This window comes from Aspergillus steynii, assembly GCF_002849105.1.
Source record: "Aspergillus steynii IBT 23096 chromosome Unknown P170scaffold_2, whole genome shotgun sequence".
Taxonomy (NCBI): Eukaryota; Fungi; Ascomycota; class Eurotiomycetes; order Eurotiales; family Aspergillaceae; genus Aspergillus; species Aspergillus steynii.
Window position 1 is genome coordinate 3100083 of NW_020194399.1, and position 17520 is coordinate 3117602.

General features: G+C 51.4%; 7 protein-coding genes across 7 annotated transcripts; 2 read left to right on the plus strand and 5 right to left on the minus strand.

Moving 5' to 3' along the window:
• Nucleotides 1-511: 511 nt before the first annotated feature.
• Nucleotides 512-1871, minus strand: P170DRAFT_423306 (RNA-binding protein; the record flags this gene model as incomplete). The annotated part of the gene is made up of 3 exons (XM_024847496.1): nt 512-630; nt 707-1326; nt 1390-1871. 3 exons carry the CDS (start codon nt 1869-1871, stop codon nt 512-514), a joined length of 1221 nt encoding a protein of 406 aa, XP_024707736.1.
• A 1094-nt stretch (nt 1872-2965) lies between these two features.
• On the minus strand, nt 2966-5465 carry P170DRAFT_489115 (WD40 repeat domain-containing protein; the record flags this gene model as incomplete). The annotated part of the gene is made up of 6 exons (XM_024853980.1): nt 2966-3334; nt 3392-4163; nt 4214-4585; nt 4649-4998; nt 5072-5159; nt 5262-5465. 6 exons carry the CDS (start codon nt 5463-5465, stop codon nt 3099-3101), a joined length of 2022 nt encoding a protein of 673 aa, XP_024707737.1. The 3' UTR covers nt 2966-3098.
• Nucleotides 5466-5979: 514 nt separating this feature from the next.
• Nucleotides 5980-8863, minus strand: P170DRAFT_423308 (putative C2H2 zinc finger domain protein; the record flags this gene model as incomplete). Its single annotated transcript, XM_024847497.1, has 2 exons — nt 5980-8721; nt 8780-8863. 2 exons carry the CDS (start codon nt 8861-8863, stop codon nt 5980-5982), a joined length of 2826 nt encoding a protein of 941 aa, XP_024707738.1.
• A 2819-nt stretch (nt 8864-11682) lies between these two features.
• On the minus strand, nt 11683-12781 carry P170DRAFT_434199 (60S ribosomal protein eL21). The gene is made up of 4 exons (XM_024848665.1): nt 12732-12781; nt 12596-12663; nt 12466-12513; nt 11683-12382 (listed from the first exon to the last, which is right to left on the minus strand). The coding sequence occupies exons 1-4, from the start codon at nt 12765-12767 to the stop codon at nt 12058-12060; spliced, it is 477 nt and encodes a 158-aa protein (XP_024707739.1). The 5' UTR covers nt 12768-12781; the 3' UTR covers nt 11683-12057.
• A 336-nt stretch (nt 12782-13117) lies between these two features.
• P170DRAFT_351082 (40S ribosomal protein uS4) lies at nt 13118-13999 on the plus strand (the record flags this gene model as incomplete). Its single annotated transcript, XM_024843839.1, has 5 exons — nt 13118-13154; nt 13227-13245; nt 13325-13423; nt 13529-13762; nt 13822-13999. Coding segments are annotated over 5 exons (567 nt in total), but the record flags the coding sequence as incomplete, so codon positions are not given.
• Nucleotides 14000-14123: 124 nt separating this feature from the next.
• P170DRAFT_434201 (uncharacterized protein) lies at nt 14124-15448 on the minus strand. The gene is made up of 3 exons (XM_024848666.1): nt 15107-15448; nt 14829-15048; nt 14124-14732 (listed from the first exon to the last, which is right to left on the minus strand). The coding sequence occupies exons 1-3, from the start codon at nt 15323-15325 to the stop codon at nt 14311-14313; spliced, it is 861 nt and encodes a 286-aa protein (XP_024707741.1). The 5' UTR covers nt 15326-15448; the 3' UTR covers nt 14124-14310.
• A 142-nt stretch (nt 15449-15590) lies between these two features.
• Nucleotides 15591-17243, plus strand: P170DRAFT_453823 (uncharacterized protein). The gene is made up of 2 exons (XM_024851391.1): nt 15591-15901; nt 15973-17243. Exons 1-2 carry the CDS (start codon nt 15768-15770, stop codon nt 17078-17080), a joined length of 1242 nt encoding a protein of 413 aa, XP_024707742.1. The 5' UTR covers nt 15591-15767; the 3' UTR covers nt 17081-17243.
• The last annotated feature ends 277 nt before the right edge of the window (nt 17244-17520 follow it).

Genomic DNA, 17520 nt, shown 5'->3' on the forward strand with positions numbered 1-17520 from the left:
GGTTGGAACGAACCAAGGGCAAGTGATTCCTGGGATGGTCATGATGATGTAGATGGTTAACTCTGGTACGGCCCTTACTCTTGACACATGTCAGTACAAAAGTGAAAGGTTCAAGAAACAATGTCCAAATACACCAGCATTCTCTGAAGCGATAATTCAAAGCTTTTACAAGGGTATATGATCCAACCACATGGCCAACAAGAACGTGAATACAAGAAAACGCAGGAAGAAGAAATGAAACCACAGTTGAATTGTCTAATACACCTTGTGAAGAGCTGAAAAGAAAAAGAACCCCATGTGCGACAGCAAAAAGAAAAATGAAGACCAATTTCCCGTGAGACCGTTAGTAAAAGAAAAGCACCCAGAGAAGGAAGAAAAATGTAGATGTAACAAGTGGTACAGAGATAGGAAAACAGAACTCCCCCAAGACTTGATCAGATACCATCTGAAGTCGACGACAGACAAAGTGCAAAGCGCAAGATGCTGTCATTGGTTAGAAGGAAAAGTTCAGTTACTCCTGACGACTGCGCTTAGCGCCATGAGGGTTCCAGGATCCATCGTTTACTCCTTGGTTGGGGGTGAAGAAGCCCTGGTTGAATGCTGGATTGGGAGCCTGGAAACCGCCTTTACCTAGCAAAATCTCGTGGTTAGGGCGTGCACACGAAGTTGACAGTCGAATCAAACGACACATCTCAACGAAACTTACCCTGCATGGCCATATTTCCGCCCATACCGCCCATCATCGGGTTCATGCCACCGGACATCGGGTTCATCCCTCCCATGCCTCCCATAGGATTCATGGCAGGCATGCCCATCATATTCGGTCCGCCCATGCCGCCACCACCCCGGCCACCGCGCATGCCTCCGGGGCCGCCTCGCATGCTACCTCCCATCATACCGCCGCGGTTGTTATATCCGTAGTTCGGCATGCCGCCCATCGGGTTTGCGGGGAAACCGCCGCCCATTGGGTTCTGGAATCCACCCATGGGATTCTGGAAGTTGCGGTTACCAAAGTTGCCCATGTTGTTGTTCATACCACCCCGGTTGAATCCGCCACGACCGCCGCGGAACCCTCCTCCGCCTCCCATGTTGTTCATGCCGAAGTTCATGTTCTGGTTTGACGAATTGAAGCCACCGGACATCGACCGGGCCTGGTTATCCTTTCTCATAGGGGCATCCTTAGGTAGCGTGCGGAAGGGGTTCGGTTGGGGGTTGGTGTAGTTGACACTGTGTTTGCGTCCGGCTTGGCCGGAAAGAGCATACGACTCGATCTTGTGCTTGGTGGCGGTAGAGGCCTGAAGGGTGGTGAACTCGACGAAGGCTTGTCTGTGTGGAAATCCTAGGTTAGCGCTTGGCGCAAGAAGCGGCACAGTGGAAGTCAAATCCTACCCTTTACTCTTTCCGTTCACCTTATGCTCGCTGAATGTTACGTCCTTCAGCTCATCCTCACATTCGGCTTCACGAATCCATCCACGGATATCGTCATCGGTAGTCCACCAGAACAAGTCCGAGATAAGCAGAGCCGGCGTTGCGTCAGGGTCCGTCTGGCGGTCATCGTGCTCTTTGCGCTTCACGCCCTGTGGCGCAGGCGGGATCTGGTTTGGCGTTTGCTGCTGGTTGGCGTCTGCCGGTGTTACGTGTTCGCCATTTGCGGGTTGCGTGTTCGCCGTCTGCTCCTGCTTCTGGTTTGACTCGGAGGCACCGTCCCCGGACACAGGGGCTCCATTCTGGGTATTCTCGGGCGCGTCTAAGATGAGCTCCGAGTCCTCCTGCTTGACATCCTCCTCTTTATAGTCTCCTTGGTCGTTACCGTTATAGCCACCACCATCTCCATAGATGTCAATATCGAAGTTATCATCCTCAGTAGCCATGGCGCTTAGATATGATCCGGTATCTCAGAGTAAGAGAACGGATCCTTGATTGGTGGGAAGGGGAAGAGAAGTAATACAGTCCTTGTCTTCTGGAAAGGATTCTTTTTCAGTTTCGAAACAACTGGAAGTACATGTCTGTAGACGTAGGCCGTCAATTAGCACGAAGGTAATCATTCACTTGAGATGGAAAAAGAAGCTTTTTGCAAGTATCCCGGAAAGCAGGGGATTGTATTGGGTCATTCTTTGAAGCGATTGTCGCAAACCACTTCAAGCTCGTTTCTTTTAAGAACCGCAGAGATAATAGAGAAGAAGCAAGAGCGAAAAGTACAACAGAAAGGATAAAAAGAGGCACGATGATACGTACAATCCGAAGCGCAGACAGCTTCAAAAAGGAACAAATTTCTTTTTCACCAGCCGGGACACCGAGATCTCTTAAAAGGGAGAGATAAAGCGCGCGCACTATTCTCTCGCTCCTGGTCTCAGGATTGCCAAGTACAGGTAGAATGGTATGGGGGGTTTAGTGTTTTTCAATCAAAGCGATAGAGATGAAGATGAAGATAAAACCACAGGTGCGGCGCTGTTAGGAGTTTCCGCCACCACAGTCAGGCAGGGAGAGAAGCGCTTTTTGGCTAGAGAACAGGTCTGACAGAAACCCTCCAGATGAGAGCACACGCAAGAGAAAGAAAAGTGAGGAAAAAGAACCGGCAGACAGATCCGTCCGTTTCAAATCAGTTGGAGGCCTCCGAATCACTGATGCCACCCAGGAAGTACACGCCCAGTTGGGATCCCCTGAAACGTAGCCGCCAGCGGTCGGGTCAAAGTCGAGAGCGGAGAGAGAAAGGCAGGAGAAAAGGGGAGAAAGGGGGGTGAGAAATTGAGGTGAAAGGGTCGGTGGATGAGGAGAGAGAGAGCAGACAATCCCTTGTAAGACGTGTCCGAAGTACGACGAGGCGGGTGGAGCGCGCGATGTAAAAGAGAAGGGAAGGCGAGAGCTTCGATCTCGTCTCGACGCAGCTGGTGGAGCTGCCCCGTCGGCAGAACTTTTCCTCCGGCTCCGGGCCTTCCTCGGACTCATACTTTCGGAGTCGTGTCCATGGATAAATAGTCATTTCAATTATCTCTTGCCATATTGCTATTATACGCTTTACACGCTTCCTCACATGCCAGTCTAGCTGAACAATCAACGCAGAAAATCCTTCCACACATATATCAACAGCCCAGCTGCCTTCACCAGATCTCGTAGCTCTCCGCCTCCGGGTCAAACCTCTCGACAAATCTCTCGACGGGGCGGCTTCTCACTCGATGACTATGTTCCTTGTGCCAGTTGAATTCAGGCACCGGATTCAATTTACAATCGTAGTTCCTTCCGACCGGTGGATCGCCCTCGTCATCGACCGCGGAGTCATTCCAGGTATGCAAGGTGCAGGTCCCGGTCGACAAGCCCCAGCCATTCCACGACGTCGCTAGACAAGAGTCAGTCAGTATCCTCTCGACGAATAATCTGCTAAAAAGTGGCTTACCGGCGAGCGCTGGTGCGTTGGGGTGCCAGCTTGCATCGCGAACACAGGTGCGCCACATCGGTTCACCGCTCCGACTCCGGAGCTCATACGCAGTGGTATAGATGTCGGGATCTTGCGGTCGCGAATCCATCGTCGCGACTCCCGCGTCAATCGTTCCAGCTAACGTGGCGTCCATGTTGTAGACATAGACCTTGCCATCCTCGCTCCCCGTGTATACATATCTCGAGTTCGTGCTACCCGGGGGTGAGAAATGGCATCGAATCAAGGTCTTCAGCACCCGGTGTCCTCGGAACGTGACAACCGAGCAGTCATGTGGATGTGGCTCGTAGTAGTTGGTAGGGTAGGATTCAAATCGGTAATCGAAGCCGCTCGTAAAGTTGTTCACATCGAGAGTGTCAAATTTGGCCGTCGTCATCATTTTTCTTAGATCCCAAAGTTTCATCGATTGGTCCTTTCCGTTGGAGATGACGTATCTCCCATCGCCCTTGCTGTCAACGTAGGTCAACCCTTCGGTATGGCCCATAAAGACGCCAGCTTCACGCCCGTCGCCCATTGAGCGCCTGTCCCATACTCGTAACGTGGTATCATCGGAGCCGGAATAGAGAATATGAGGCGAGGATTTATCGCCGAAGCAGACAGCGTTTACATCGTCCTCATGATTTTGCAGGCGCAGAACCGACTGTCGCGTCTCAAGGTCGTAAACGATCACCGAGTGGTCAGATGTGCCAGCCACAAGTTCACGACCATCGCCGGAGAACCGGATAGACCAGATCTATGCCATATTAGTTATGCTTCAGATTAGGCAGCAAGTTCAATGCGTACCCCAAAATGTGAGCTTCCGTATGGACCTCGCCGTCCTCCTCTTTCACCAGGGAGTACGGAGAGATCCAAGACAGCCGGATCGGATGAATCCAGTGGATCCGTGGGCGCAAGACAAACAAGGTTCCGAATTGACGTGTAGGCCAAGAATCTGTTGTCCGGGCTCAAACTGGCGTCGGTGATAGTCCACTGACCGAAGGGGTAATTCACTGTCTTGTAGTACTTCCATTCAAAGGGATTGGATGTGTCGTACATCCTAACCTTGAAGTCTTGGGCGCAGCAAAAGAAGAAGTTCCCGTCGTCCGAGAACTGACCCGAATAACACCTCGAATCAAAATGGATGATTTTGTCCGCGACCGACCCCGGTATTAAGCCCTGTGTACTCAATGATCAGTATACCACCCACCCTATCGCCAATTAACACATCGCCACACACACCTGTGATATGGACTGCACCTCCCTCTTCGGACCGCCCGATACATCAATGCCTAGCTCACGCCACATCATCCTCGTAGCCAGTGTTCGTTTTCGTTTCTTCAACTCGTCCGCGTAATGCGTATTGCTCCCAAAATTGCCGGTCCGCATCAACTTCGTACCCTCATCGCTCGGAACCTTCGGGAACTGAGCATTGTTAGCCCGCCGTGGCTGCCTCCGGTATCTGAAAAGGCCCTGGTAAGGATCCTCGTCGTCGTCTTCGTCGTCGGCGCCGCCAGGCCAACCGTCGTAGCTGAGAATATGCCGCAAGCCATTCGATGCTAATAGATTAAGTAGTCGGGCTGCGGATACTTCTCCCGTCAGCCTTTTTTCAACCCAGGATCTTTGTGTTCAAGAAAACAGTGAGAACTATCTCACGCTCCATACCTCGATTCTGTCGGCCCGCCTGGCCATCCCCGCCCTCCTCGGGATTCGGCGCCTCCATCGAGAACTCGATCTGAACACCAGGGTGAAACTCCGGATCTACCAGACCAACGACATCAGCAACTCATCATCGAAGCACGATACTAATTGCGAATAATCCAACAACGCAAAGGCCACACATACCGAGGAAAACACCAAAAGTGTCGGGGTCGCCGTACAAGGGGCCCCCGTCGTCAAAATCCTCTCTATCGTCGGAAAATTCAGACTCGGGCTCGAAGTCAACATCCTCTTCGTCGTCCTCTTCAAGCCATTCGCGGGCGGGATGCCATAGGGTGGGAGAATTTCGCTGAGACGGTCGCTCTGGTCGGTCGCCGCCGGAGGTGGGTGGTGAACTCATGATCAAGCGAAGCTGTGAGGGGTTGTGGCGATCGGAGCTTAGGACTGCAGGGGTCGGTATCAGCCACCCATTCACTGTCCAATCGAAAGGGCGAACTAACCCAGTGATTTGAGCCGGACGGAGTGTCACTGTGTCAATTGCGCGACCGCTGGATATGTTGTCGCCGCTACCGTGCTTATCGGGCCTGTTATGTCATCTCTCCAGTCTCCGCTTTTGATTCGCTTTAACTCCGCCTATCTCCGACAGCTATTGTGTTTGGGGCTTGCGTTAGACAGTTCTAAAGGTCATGATATTGGGTCGTCGCGGAAAGTAAATACACCAAGTGAAGAAAACAGTAGAGAACAGAGCATCCACAAACAAATAATGAACAACAGTATATAAACTACATCATAGTCGGGGGTATTGGATCATCGGGTATAGTGAAAGGCAGTCATTCCAGCAAGCGAAGTAAAAATCAAAGAACAAATGGGCACAGGCACAAGTTTTGTGAAGAAAGGAAAGACTGAAAATCAAATCAAATTTCAAGCATTGTAGCAGCTGCAGTTGTCGCAGTATCAATAGGAAGGGTCGGCATGCGCAAGAGTTTCATAAGTAAGGGTGTCAAATAACGCAACATGAGATCTACTTCATCATCAGGGTCGTATATATAGTCGGTAAGCTTGGTTGACGTATTCCCTTTCGGGCTTGTTTGTAGCAAGGACAATGTCTCCGAAAGCAATGGGAGCGACGAATGTATGTCCAGACGGCTGAGGTCGAAGTCGAAAACTGGCGACTTGAGGTAACTCCCTGTCGGAACGATGGATTTCAGGTATGAGATGCTAGACTCCTCCGGGTCCAATATCGGGGCTCTGGAAGACTTGTGGAGTGCTAGGATTTCGACAATGACTTGGAGTTTGGTTCGTAGCGCATTGTATTTCTTGCGCGAGAGAATGTGTTTGGCTGGAACCGGTCGGTTGGTAGGTACGGGATAATTCAGACATTCCAGCCGTTGATTTAGCACGAAGAAGCTCTGAGTAACAAGTTCAAGGCTTTTTGAGCCTTTGTCTTGGTGGTCTTCTAGGGACTCTGCGTCTCTAGGTGTGGACGTTCGATAATGCTGCATGAATTTTCCACTGATGCACGAATGCGTCCCACTTGATCCCTTGGCTCTTCCATGTCGGATACTGGCAGTCATGTCCGTGGACAAGAATATTCCGGGGCGCTGTTGCAAGCATCCTCCGGGCGGAACACGATATGGGAGCGTCATTTCAACAGCCAAGGTTTTATTGGGGTTGAGCATTGGTCTCTGGTATCCATATATTCCCAAGCCATGGTGCAAGTTGCTCGGGTACTTCGCGACAATTAGGGGGTATGGCAAAAGCCTAGTCTCCGACGATGATTCTTGTTGCTGTTGTTGGGGTCCACTGGTTAAAGCTTTGCCCGTAGATGGTGAGAGGTCTTTCGGTATGAGCATCATTGATGATGAATCGTCGGATGTATTTTGGGTAGAAATGTCAAAGAAACCAGTCTGGTTGGATTTGCGATCCTCGGTGGACACAGTCGAGGTAGGTGGATGGACAGCCTTTTGGGAGGATGTGCCAGGCAAAATGACAGCATCATCCCTGGTTCGTCTTGGGTGTTTTGCGGTTGGTTCCGAATCCCCATATGCTTGGGAAACCTGCGGTAAACGCTGCAGGGACTTCTCCGACACCTGCATAGTCACATCTGCGGGGTGGGTGCAGTCCGTCGCCTGGTCAACAGCGGCATCGTTCAAACCACAATTCGGTAGTTGATGGGTTTTCAAAGAAACTTTCTGGCAAGATCCATCTATGCAAAGATGGCACTTATCAGCATTTAGTTGCAGTGAATGACAGCTTGTGCAATCACTCATGATATGACCACAGATCTTGCACTCCTTTTTGTCGATGGCATCCGATGCAGGAGAAACAGGCCTTTGCGAATGTCTTTTTAGCAAACTTCCCAGATTATTCACTCGGAAAGGTACATCGGCTGATTGGATTTTTGATCGAGGGGGGGCTTTAGATGGTGATTGTCCATCTGAGCCTACATCTGTAGAGCTTCGAGGAGATTCTGTAGCACTGCGCTGGAGTGACTGTGGATAAACTGGGGTGGTTCCGGTCTCTCCGTTTATCTCTTCGACCTTGCTTTGCTGTTTGAAGACCGGGTCGTGGGATGTCTGTCTCCTAAAGGAGACGGGACTTTCTGAGCCGGAACCCAGTGCAGAGGGGCTTCGCCCGCTGAGGGAAGCCGAATCCATTTCGTTGGAGTAGCTGCTGGCCTGGGAGAAGTAATGCTGGTCGGTACTCGAGTAATATGAGCCACCATTCGTTTGGCCACCTCCACCCCCAAACTGGAAGCCGTTGTAGAATCCTCCGGGAAAGCCATTTCCATGGAAGTTCCCGCTGCCTCCATTCGCGCCGCTTCCGCTGTCTCCACTGCTTCGTCTGCTTTGAGACGCACTGGTGTCTGTCGAGTCGTTCTCGCGAAGACGGCAATGCGTGGCAACACATGTGAAGTACTCATCCCAGGTCTCGACCAAACAGTAGCAAATGTCGCACATCGTCGGCGGAGGCAGGCGTCTTTCAAGACGGTTCATTTGGTCCCGACTCAGCCTGCCTGGCCACTTGTGGGCGATTCTCAAGTGCGTGTGCACCTTGTCCCTTCTAAATGTGGTCCAGTGGCACGAGAAAGGGCAACGGAATTGGAATTCGTGTTGATGTACCCCAGAGACATGCCGCTTGAAGGTACCCCGAAGAGTATACACCCTGCGATTTTCAGGCTTGCAGAGCTTGCAGAGATATCTATCCTTAGCCCTGCAACTAGGGCTGGGCTGCTCCTCGCATTCAATTCTGGTTTGGATGGTAGTCTCAAACCGACTAAATCTGCGCTTAAGGAGATCTTTGATATCGTACAGCTGGGGGACATCAAGTTGGGAGACTATCTCCTGGACCGTTGCTCCGACATTCTCCAAATCACTACGCAACCTTTCTAATAGATCAGAGGAGGCGTCGATCTGTGGAGGGCAAAGAGGTTGCTGAGTCCGAGGGCTTGTCCCGAGTACATCGTCGAAGGAAAACTCCTCGTCATTGTTCGGGTACTCGTTGGCCAATCGAGATGATATTCCCATCAACGAATGCGACAGATCATCTGGCAGAAGCTGGGGTACTTCTAGAGAGAGGATGCTGCCTTGAGCATGATCCGGGCCGAGGCTGCTGGAAGGCGACATTGGGGATTGTACAGATGACTGGCTCGGCATCTTAGGAGGTACTGTTAGTCGGTTGAATATATGCAGAAAGTGAATATGGTTAACTCACTGTTGAACCGTCATGAAGTCCAGGTGGCATCAGGTAGCCAGGCGAGTAATCGTTGTAGTTGGGGATCCGGAACGGACGATACATGGTGACGAGGTTTTGGAAGCGGCCTCAGCCCTTAGGCCTAAGGCAAAGGACAAAGCAAAGGACAAAAGCAGAACGGGGAAGTACAGAAGATGTCGTGAGAAGAGGAGATAATAAACTAGTATTGAGGATGAAAATGATTTATTATAAGCAGACCCAATGGGATAACAGGGAGTGAAGTAGCTGGAGGACCGAGAAGGAAGCTCGAAGCTCCAAACAAGAGCCTGGGAAGTATGTCACAAGTCACAGAACGAGAGACCTTCGGAGCAAAAAAGACAATAGAAAGCCGAGAGACAGAAGGGAAAGTACAAACGAAAGGTATCAGAAAAAAAGATAATATCGGCGGACGAGGAGTGGCAATGAACCTCATATATACTTTTCCAGTCAAGCAGATCACCGGCCATTACCTCACTCTGTCTCTTTCTTTCACCCGGGTAAGCTGCCCAGGGGATTAGTGCTGTAAAATCCTTTGGATGAATTTTCCAATCAGAGCAGCTTGAGGTCTGCCCGAAAAATCGAGACCTAGGTACCTTCGACAGGGGGGGACTGTAATTCCAATACCAGAGCCTCATCTACAGTAGGGTAAATCTGCGTACGGGGATACCTTACCGTATGAACTGGAATTCCCCCGAGGCAAATAGGGCGCGCCGCATGACGTGCAGCAGGGGGGAGTTCAAGAGCCCGGAAAATTCACCCCTCCTACGTAGCCAGTTTGACCCTTGCAGAGCAATGGTCGTTGCCTAAGGTCCGAACGGGGAGTTGAGAAAAAGCAAAGATTCGCGGGAAATTTCGCCAACCTCCGCTGCGAACTTGTCGCCTCATTTTTGTCAGACAGAGGGAGGAGGGAGGACAGGCAATTCCTGCGGAGGACGATGACCCGAGCTACGAGGAGCTACGACGCCGGGGAAGACGTACGGAGTACAGCGTAGGGTCAGCACTCAGCTCCATGGAGAAGGAACAGATGAATGAAGAGCACAGACGTCGGGCGGTGGGGCTGCCGTTGCTTGCCGGGACGAGTGGATTCGACCCTCAATTGATCCCGTCCGACTTGCTCCGGTCCCCCAACTAAGACGAAGGATTCTCTCCATTGACCTCTTGCTGCCCAGATGATATTGCACTGCTGCATACACAGCCACTTGGGTGGTGGGAATGCCAGGGACTGTTACCCAGAACCTGGATGAAGCCTGTCGGGTCGTTGCTTAGACTCGATGGAGCGGATCTCCTCTTTTTTTTTTTTTTTTTCCTTTTTTTCAATGTTTCTTTTTTCCCGTTGAGCTGCATTTTCGTAGCAATTATTTTTCTCCTCAAACACAGTCCGGAGACTTCTCTTCGACCTATGAGAAAGCCCTCCGGAGCGCAGGTGATCCCCCAAATGACACATAGGGCACCTGCACGTCACAGGGCGTATTTCCCTATCTGCAATTCACGATAGAGTGCTGTTGCAGAGCAGGAACGGAGTAAGATGTCGTCAATTCACCATTGTCATTTGATGCCGTGTTACACATCCACTTAACCATCTGCAAGAAAAGCAAAATGAGGCGTGAGGGATAACGCCCGTCACTGGTAGTCGCTTCATCATTTCCTGCGACTTGCTTGTTAAGCCACTCTTGGCAGATGCCGAAAGAAAAGCCAAAATGGGAGGGAGAAAAAGGAAGGAAAAAAAGGACAGCAGAAAAAGAAATTCATATGAACCATTTTGCCCTTCCAAAGCATTGTATTTCATCACTCGAGGCGCTGCAAAGAAACCGTGTTACACGGATGATGCTGGATGAATGGGCTGCGCCACTCCACACCAAGCATGCGGGTACTCCGTAGAACAGAACGGCCCGCTGGGTCTTCTGCTGCTGCTTCTAACCGGTCTGGATCCGGCGATATCCATCAGGGAAAAACATGCCAGTCGAGAAGCAGGGGCAGAACAGGGGATCTGTTGCTTGTGGTCTGGACTGAACTCAGACTAAACTGTTGCAGCACCTAATCTGGCAGTAGCCCCAAGTCACTTCAACTGCTCATCGGACAACCACAATATATTTTACCACCCAACCCATTGCAATCCACCCCAACACAATTAAAATAAAATAAAATAGAAATCAAGCAACGCAAAGACTCCCACGTAAGCCAAAGCAATACCCGAGACTCGATTCATTTAATGTAACACGTGGAGGCCGGAAGACAGTTCGTTCCTCTTTTTTACGTTTTCAAGTCAGTGCAGTGGGAGCCTTGCCCTTCCCACAGCCTTATCGACACCCTGACGTCCGATCGGAAACAAGCGGGAAAATAACCAAAATCTACATGCACCAATGTTTCAGATGGTCCCTGGGATGGCCGGACGAGAGCTATCGTGCATCGTGGCGGTGTTGCCGACCTCGAGTCCATGTCCAACCCAGCAGCGTGCTCTCCAGGAGACACGACAGCGAAGACTAAGGTACTAACCTGACTAGCCCATACTTGATGACATCACCCGTGAACTGGGGATGGTGTTCTAGAACCACCTTGTCTGGTCGAGGGTTGGATCTTCCTGGTCAAGAGTATGGAGATCGGGGTGTTAGTGCCCAATGCTGGCATTCTCAGGCCGGCAATCCCCCGTGGCTCAGCTTGAGCCCGTGAGGGGTGATTCGATCTGGACAAGAGAGGCGTGGATGTAACCGTAGAATGTATCGAAGATCTTCTGCGCCCAGAATGACTCATGCGAAGTGCGAAAGCATGGGTTTTACGATGTTACACGTTACGACAATGGGGATATGTGGATCTCTTGGAAAAAGAGTTTATTCCAGGGATTAGAAGTTTGCCCCGGACTATGGGTCCCTTGATTTTCCAAGAAACCCGTCTCGTCTACGAATCGTAGCGGTGAAGGCTATGTTCATGTTCGAGTGTTGTCTGTCTTGCGGGCGACCGACCAACCGACCGAGTCAATTTCAAGCGCGGCTAACCGAAATTTCTTGGGGCGATCTTTGCAACTCGTCGAAGAAAAAGAGGGACCCGCGGAGAAAGAACGGCGCCAAAAATCTCACGGTCAAGGATTTGAACAAGGGAATCGAAATTTTGTTTTTTTCTTCATTCAGGGGAATCTATGCACAGGCGTTGAGATGTGCTCGTACATCTGAGAACCCTATAATTTTTCGCTGCGTCTTAATGCAAAATCCACCCATGGATCGGAAACCCAGAAAACACCAAACAACCGCGTCGACCATTCCATTCGTTTAGATGTGAGTGTCGTAGGGGATAGGAGTGATGGTCTCGGGGGTGGCGCCCTCAACGAGGTGGGCCTCACGGGGCTGGACGGCCTGGCGCTTGAGGTGGAGGTGGATGCCCTGCTCCTTGGCCTGGCGCTTCTTCTGGGCGTTCTCCTTGACACGCTTGATGAAGTCCTCACGGGAGCGGGAGTGCTTGACGTGCTCGATGCGGACGTTGACGCGCTTCTCGATGTAGCGGTTGCCGACAACCTTGTAGAGGAGGACACCGACGGAGGACTTGGTCACGTTGTAGACGACACCGGTCTTACCGTTGTAGACCTTGTAGGGCATACTGTTTCCAATGTCTCAGCAAAACAAAACGATCTTCCTTCGCGATTTCAATCGGAACCTCGCGCGGGCGGAAATTGAACTGACCCCTTCTGGACGGCACCGTTGACCTTGATATCAACGATATCTCCGACCCTAGAAAATTCATATATATCAGACCCTGATCCTTTGTATCCATCATATCACAAAACTCGGCGGGAGAAAATTTTCGGCGTACCGGTAGGTCTTCAGGTAGGTCGACAGGGCGATTTGGCCGTGCTCCTTGAAGTTACGGCTGAAGGCATACTGCAAAAAATCGTCAGCGCGCGATTCTCGACCTCCCGGCGCATAATGAGGTTGGACAAACGACGTACCCGAGTGCCGGATCTCAAACCGTGCGAGTGACCCATGTCGGCGGTGTTGGTGGTGCTGGAATTGGGAACTTGTCGACAACGAAGAAGTGCCTCACTCTGCCGCCCGTAGGGTGTAGACTTCTTCGGATGCTTAGTGCGCGCTTCTCCACCGCCCAGGGCTAACCCTTGCGCTAAGCCGATTCCGGCTCCACTCTCGCTCGCTTAGTGCCGCTCTCCAAAACGCATCTTCATCTTCTGAACTGTCGCGGCCTTCGTGAAGCTTAGTGTGTTCGACAACCTCGCGACAACGCCCAATTTGCAGCCATGGCCCCCGTCCCGTGAGTATACAGCCTCGTCGGTATGATGCGCGGTCGTCGCAGTCGTCTAATTATCATGTTCATCACAGTCGCGTCTACTCCAAGACCTACAAGGTCCCCCGTCGTCGTAAGTTTGCCTTTATCGAAATGACTTGAAGAAAAAATTTTGAGACTCCGCAAAATGCTAACTTCTGCGCAGCTTTCGAGTCGGCTCGTCTGTTAGTACTCTCCGGCCACTAATCAGAAGCGTGCTTCTGGTTATGTCGTGTGTTCTCGTCTCTAACTTGGTTGGAATAGTGACTCGGAACTGAAGATTGTCGGCGAGTACGGCCTGCGCAACAAGCGTGAGGTGTGGCGTGTCCAGCTCACTCTGTCCAAGATCCGTCGTGCTGCTCGGTATGCGACCCCGATACCCAGATGTTCAAGATTGCGTGGAGGAAAAAGTTTTATGGAACGGATACGGAATATGGAAAGAACAGCAGACTAACGACACCCGTCTAGTGAGCTGCTCACCCTCGACGAGAAGGACCCCAAGCGTCTTTTCGAAGGTAACGCTTTGATTCGCCGTCTGGTCCGTATCGGTGTGCTCGATGAGTCCCGTATGAAGCTCGATTACGTCCTGGCCCTTAAGGTCGAGGACTTCTTGGAGCGTCGTCTGCAAACCTGTGTCTACAAGCTCGGCCTTGCCAAGTCCATCCACCACGCTCGTGTCCTGATCAAGCAGCGTCACATCCGGTATGAGAAGCCTGTCGCCCGCGATATTCGGACCCCCATGCTAACGGAATGGAATCTAGTGTCGGTAAGCAGATCGTCAACGTGCCCTCCTACATGGTCCGCCTGGACTCCCAGAAGCACATCGACTTCGCTCTTACCTCCCCCTACGGTGGTGGCCGCCCTGGACGTGTCCAGCGCAAGAAGGCTGCTGCTGCCGCTGGCGGTGGTGACGGCGAGGAAGAGGAGGAGGAAGAGTAAATGCTTTCACCATGGAGTAAGGACGGGTTTCGCTATGGAACACAAAATTTGGGGGCTTCCTTGTGACTGCAGCATAGCGTATCATGTTGTACGATCATGCCATTCAATGAATGAAAAAAATGGCCTTTTGGCTTAATTCCGAAACCCGAACACCTGTTATAATCCTGATCGTCGTAGTAGCCTGTATTCCCCGCCAACCCATCTCATTCCTTATTCTCCCTGAACCCCTCTGATAAAGAAACCCCAAAATAAGACCCAACGCCTTCCCCACATTTTATCGTACATCATGCTAGTCCGTCGATCCCTTGGATTTATTCCCCAACACCCACTAGTCCCTTGAGCACCTCTTCGGCACTTCTGTACCACCGTCCCATTTCCTCCAGCCCGTCACTTTCACCCTCTTGCTTCTTTCTCTTGGCTTCGCGGGCTTGAACAACGGCTTCTGATTTCCTCTTTTCCAGCACACTAAGCTCCCGCTCTATAGTCTCGGCCTCCCTCGTTTTACGAGGTAAAGCATTTTGGACCGCGGCAAGCTGCCGATCGAGTGCCGCAAGTTCTGCCTCTCGCTCAGACAGAAGAGACAATGTTGCGGGGAGTGGAAGGTTCTGCGACGACGATAGATCCATATTAGCAACCTGCTTGGCGCGCAGGCCCGCAATTGTGGATTCAAGGTTCTCAATGGATTCGGGAAGGGTCGAGAGCTGAGCCATTTGGAGCTGAACGTTCTTGTAGCCTGTCAGGAGTCATGGTGTTAGCGAGCACCTCTTGTGGCATCTGAATGCTCTTTGTCGCTAGGCATTTGATGGGATTCAGATGTAGGAATACTCACGCCTTGAAAGATCACGACCCTTCTTCTCCATTTCTTCAGTCAACACCCGGACTTCTTCTTTGTGGGCACGCAGCTCGGCCTTGACCTCTGCCGATTGCGTCTCTAACTCGACATTCTCGTTGTGGCCGACTACGAGCGGCGGATCGCCTACGATTGCTCGCAGGAATTTCTCTTTCGTGACTTGTTCGACGTAGGAGAATCGGAGTTTCGAGAATAGTTCCTATTCATGCCCCTTTGTTAACATACCCTCGAGAGAATCGAGAGAACCGAGGTCGCACCTTGTAGTGTGTTAGATCCGCCTCGAGCGACGCAGGCGTGGGATTGTCGAGCGTGGAGACATCGGAGTTTCGCTTGGATGGGGTAGGTGCTGAATTGTCATCTGGAGAGAAGATCGGCTCGCTGATGCGAACAATCGCAAGGTTTGTATCTAAATTGCCGGTTTCTTGATTCAACGCCTTGAGTTTCTCCAGGGCGTCGGTATGAGAAACGTCCGTCATGCTGGCGACAACTCAGGTATTTCGACACGACCGAGATCGCAGAAAATACAGATCAACTGCGACAGTAGAAAAAATTGCCTATAATATAGAATTGCCGTAACCAAGAGTATCCGAGAAGGGCCGAAGTGGGAGGTGAGAATCGCGTCGGCAGAACCGGCGGAGATAAACAAATGCCTGATGCGACCGCTCGATCGGCGCTGCGGGCGGTGAGACCAAAACAGCCCGACATGACCAACCTTAACGGCCGGCTCTTTCCTTGCGTCGTTCTTCCTCGAGCGGTGAGATTAATGATGTGCTTGGCTTTTGGTTCTGTTGGCTGCATATTGTGACGGGTCATTTGGCTTCCTGTCAGTGTCTGCTATTTAGTTCCATTTCTGTCCCGACGCTCGGCTGCTTCTCGTCATCTCCCAAGCAGCATATCTACCGCCGCCCATCTTTTGCGATGCCTCCCACTTCTGGGAGCGCAATCGGCGATGTCGACAGCGATGACTATGTGGCCCAGGTGCTTGCGGGTGAAGCGCGGGACAGTTCCTTGAAGTATTCGGCGCAAGGACTGGGTGCTTATATGCCTAAACGGTGAGAAGCTTATTTTCCTAGCTCGTGTAGAATTACTGTGCTGATGTATGAAATATTCGCCTTTGCTACAGACCTACCGGCGCTGCTCCGAAACCAAATACACGATTCTTACGTCATATCATAAAAGAAACGGATACTCATAATGCAGCCTTAAAGCGAAAAGAAGAGAGGGAAGCAAGGGAACGGATGCGACAACTGCGAACCCAAGCAACTGCTTCTTCCCACGATTCCAGGGAAACTCGCCGTCGCCAATCTACAACCGATGATCGAGATTCACGACGAGAAAGGAAATACGATCGCGAGGATAGACACCGGTCGCATCGGCGGAGACCTAGAAGTCGCTCGGCATCTGCGGACAGAGAACGGTCCAGTAAATATCGGCATAGACATGAGACGGAAGAAGACCGCCACAGATCATCTCGGAGGAGCCGTCGGCATCGGTCCTACTCTCGGTCGCGAAGTCGTTCGCCTAAGGAAGATCGGGATTCATATTCTCGCCGTCACCGTCGACACCATAGGCGACGTTCCGGCTCACCGTCGCGGTCGCGATCGAGATCTCCTAGAGCGAGGGAAAGTCGAAGGGACAAGTACAGTGAACGCAGCAGTCGGCATCGCTCCCGTGAACGTGAAGCTTCTCGAAAACACACCACCACCACGCGCAAAGAATCACCCACCGCGCCTGCTCAGCAAAACGGATATGATTCAGACCCTCTGGAGGATTTGGTCGGGCCTCTTCCCGCGAAGGAAAACGCACCAATTCGTTCCCGTGGCCGAGGTGCTTACAGACCTAATGCCAGCAACATCGATGCGCATTTCGCTGCCGACTATGACCCCGCATTGGACGTTCAGCTTGAGGACGATGACGCGAGTACAAAGAAATCCACTCGCCGCCCTGTCCCGGGATTGATGACCGGAGATGATGACTGGGAACTGGCTCTTGAAGCAGTACGGGATCGGGCACGCTGGAGACAAAGGGGCGAGGATAGACTGCGGGAGGCTGGGTTTAATGATTCGTTCGTGGAGCGGTGGAAGAGCAACACCACCTCTACCGGAGCAGCGGACGACTCCGAGGGTCGACTTGAAGACGTGAAATGGTCAAAGAAAGGGGAAAGCCGAGAATGGGACCGAGGAAAGTTTGTTGACGATGAGGGCCACATCGATGTGAAAGCTTTGTGGTAGCTGTGAAATATGTTAGGGTTGGTCGCATGTGCATACTTTTTCGGGGTTTCGGGCGTTGGAGCATAGGTTATTCTCGATTGTCTATATTATCTACAGGCGAGGTGGAGGGCTTGGAGGGTTTGAATATTGTAATGACGAGCATGAATTATGAGAGAAGTTTTACTGTCTATAACATAATTTGAGGGTTGATGCCTAGTATCCATCTTATGGGGTTGAACACTAGTACTCGAAGTAATGGTGACCGATATATATCCATGATCCGTCCGAAATAAGTAGTTGCAAACATGCCCACTAAGTTTGACAATATCGAAATTGCCTATTTAATTCAGAAAGGCCCATATGTAACTCGAGCAATAAACAAAAATAAAGTCCAGATCTAATCTAATCCTCCAAGAGAACCAATCCGAACATTCGTCATCGACGCCAAGACCCGACAAGTG

What these genes read in the sequence shown, in the direction of transcription:
- P170DRAFT_434199 (XM_024848665.1), bottom strand. Translation starts at nt 12,767, where the DNA reads ATGGGTCACTCGCACGGTTTGAGATCCGGCACTCGG. An exon ending in GTTTGAGATCCGGCACTCGG is followed by an intron (nt 12,664 to 12,731) that starts GTACGTCGTTTG and finishes GATTTTTTGCAG; the next exon opens with TATGCCTTCAGCCGTAACTT. An exon ending in ACCTACCTGAAGACCTACCG is followed by an intron (nt 12,514 to 12,595) that starts GTACGCCGAAAA and finishes TGAATTTTCTAG; the next exon opens with GGTCGGAGATATCGTTGATA.
- P170DRAFT_434201 (XM_024848666.1), bottom strand. Translation starts at nt 15,325, where the DNA reads ATGACGGACGTTTCTCATACCGACGCCCTGGAGAAACTCAAGGCGTTG. An exon ending in CGGATCTAACACACTACAAG is followed by an intron (nt 15,049 to 15,106) that starts GTGCGACCTCGG and finishes GGGCATGAATAG; the next exon opens with GAACTATTCTCGAAACTCCG. An exon ending in GGGTCGTGATCTTTCAAGGC is followed by an intron (nt 14,733 to 14,828) that starts GTGAGTATTCCT and finishes GACTCCTGACAG; the next exon opens with GCTACAAGAACGTTCAGCTC.
- P170DRAFT_453823 (XM_024851391.1), top strand. Translation starts at nt 15,768, where the DNA reads ATGCCTCCCACTTCTGGGAGCGCAATCGGCGATGTCGACAGCGATGAC. An exon ending in GGTGCTTATATGCCTAAACG is followed by an intron (nt 15,902 to 15,972) that starts GTGAGAAGCTTA and finishes CCTTTGCTACAG; the next exon opens with ACCTACCGGCGCTGCTCCGA.